Source organism: Pholis gunnellus (assembly GCF_910591455.1).
Source record: "Pholis gunnellus genome assembly, chromosome: 7".
Taxonomy (NCBI): domain Eukaryota; kingdom Metazoa; phylum Chordata; class Actinopteri; order Perciformes; family Pholidae; genus Pholis; species Pholis gunnellus.
In genome coordinates this window covers 147,942-150,281 of record NC_136533.1, presented here as the reverse complement: position 1 = coordinate 150,281, position 2,340 = coordinate 147,942, and the positions used below count along the sequence as shown (strand labels likewise).

General features: G+C 43.5%; 1 protein-coding gene across 1 annotated transcript; it reads right to left on the bottom strand.

The window, feature by feature from the left end:
* On the bottom strand, nt 1-1,109 carry LOC306698529 (gamma-crystallin M2-like; the record flags this gene model as incomplete). The annotated part of the gene is made up of 3 exons (XM_079162855.1): nt 1-279; nt 415-657; nt 1,077-1,109. 3 exons carry the CDS (start codon nt 1,107-1,109, stop codon nt 1-3), a joined length of 555 nt encoding a protein of 184 aa, XP_079018981.1.
* Nucleotides 1,110-2,340: the final 1,231 nt, after the last annotated feature.

Genomic DNA, 2,340 nt, shown 5'->3' with positions numbered 1-2,340 from the left:
TCAGTAGTAGGAGTCACTGATGCGCCTCATGCTCATGAACCTCATGCTGCTCATGCCCATGTTCATGAAGTTCCTGTACTCTCCAGGCCTCATGTACATCATCCTGCCTCTGTACTGAGGCTGCTCGTACATCAGCCAGTGTCCGTCCATCACGTGACAGGACATGCAGTTGGACATGCGGTAACGATCCATCACGTTGTTGCAGTCGTCCATCATCTCGTGACTCTGGCCTCCGAAGTTCTCCCTCTCGTAGATCTTCATCCTGTACGAGCCGCGGTGCTGAAACAACGATCAACAATCAGCAGTTATTACAACACCTGCACTGTTCAAATAGTCTGCAGATAATCCATAGAATTGGTCAGTTGTAGTCTGAAATAGATTTCAACTCTGTGCTGTGATTGGTTGTGTGGTTACCATGGGGATCATACGACAGGACCTGATGCAGTCGCTCATTCCCATCATGCTCTGGTAGTCGGAGTACTCGCCCCTCCTCAGGAAGAACTGGTTCCCCATGAAGTTGGTGCGGTCGTAGACCATGAAGCAGCCTCTCTCCACCCTGCAGGACTGACACCTGCTCAGGTAGGACGACATGTCGGCACAGTCGCTGCTGCACTCGTAGGACCGGCCCTGGAAGTTCCTGTCCTCGTAGAAGGCCACCTGACAAGGAGACAGGAGTAAGGAGACATTAGAGAGGAGACAGGAGAAGGAGAAGGGACACATGATGAAGGAGACATGGGACGGGTCACAGGAGTAAGGAGAAGGAGACAGGACACGTGAGACATGGGAAAGGAGACAGGGGACAGAGGACGGGAGAAGGTGACAGGTGACATGACAAGGAGACAGGAGACCACTTGAACAAACTGTGGTGGTGACAATGAATCCTGAGTGTTGATTGGTTAAAATGTTAAATCAATAACTTTGATGACCTTCATACTGATCGTCTTTCAAACAATAGACGGATGACATCATGATGACATCATGTTTCATGAACTATCTGCACAGTGATTGGTCGACCGTTGGAGAGCCTCGTATCTTCACTACTTGTTCCAAAGGAAGAGATGCATGCTGGGACTTACCCTGCTGACGGTGTTCATGTCGGTGGCGGACATCTTGACGTGTTGTTGACGTGCTGCTGTGTGTCTCCTCACCTGTGTGAGCTCACTGCTTTTATACACCTGAGCCTCACACACTGCTTTGTGTGTCAGAGCGCTGAGTCAGCACACACACACACACACACACACACAAAGCCTCTTTGAAAGGGTTAACAAAGAGTGTGTGGGGCTCCATGAACAACAGCAGAACACCTGAGTTCACCTTTAATCCTTCACCTGATCAGTAGTAGTAGTACTGCTTCATCACGTATACAGTGATATTTAAATATGTGAATGATCTGAATTATGATTTATCAGCTGAGCTCAAACTAACTAAACAATGTATTGTTGTTCATTCCTGTTCTGTCTGCTCGCACACTAAAACGACAATATTGTTTCATATATTATTAGTAATATTAGTAATATTCAAACATGTTTTATTAAAAACACTCAACACTTACATCTTAATTAATCTAAACAAATTTAGAAAAACAGAGTAAATATGCATTTACACAAGTGCCAACGGACGCCATCGCAAGGATCCTACGCTGCGTTCACAGTGGTGTGTGGAAGTGCGAAACTTCAGATAATAAAGTGTGTAGTTGAACGGCCCAAGACGTCAGTTTATTGCTCTTTTACTGTGATTCGTGCCAAGTAGAGGCTAACACAGCTAGCTAAACAGAACTTTGGCACGAGCGTCATTTCTTTTACCTGAAGTCAACGTGGTTGAGGATCCTCGGCCTTCTTTGTTATGCTGTCACTCATGGTGACACGCCCCTCTCAGTTGATGCCACGCCCCCCACGTTAGATCAGGGTCAAAATTCTGAACTGAAAAAAAAGATTTGAAACCGAAAAAAAAAAATTTGATTCTGAAAATATCAAATCTGAAACTGAAAAATATAAGAACTCAAATATCAAAATATATATGAAAGTGAAAAATTAAAAAAGAAAATGTATTCAAAAAAATTCCAGAACTGAATCAAAATTATATTCAACCTAAAAAAACGTTTCATTCACTTATTTTTATTTTGAATACATTGCTGTATTTTTCACTGTTCAAGACAACTTGAACTTTCAGGTTCACATTTAGTTTTCAAATGAACAAAACTTTTGACCTGGATTTAGCTCCAGAAATATATAGATAATTAGTATATAGATAACCCATCTTCCGGTGTGTACTGTCTCTTTAAATGTTTGAAACAGTAGCGCGCGGCCTCTTTCCCGCTGACGTCACAGTCGCATGAGGTAA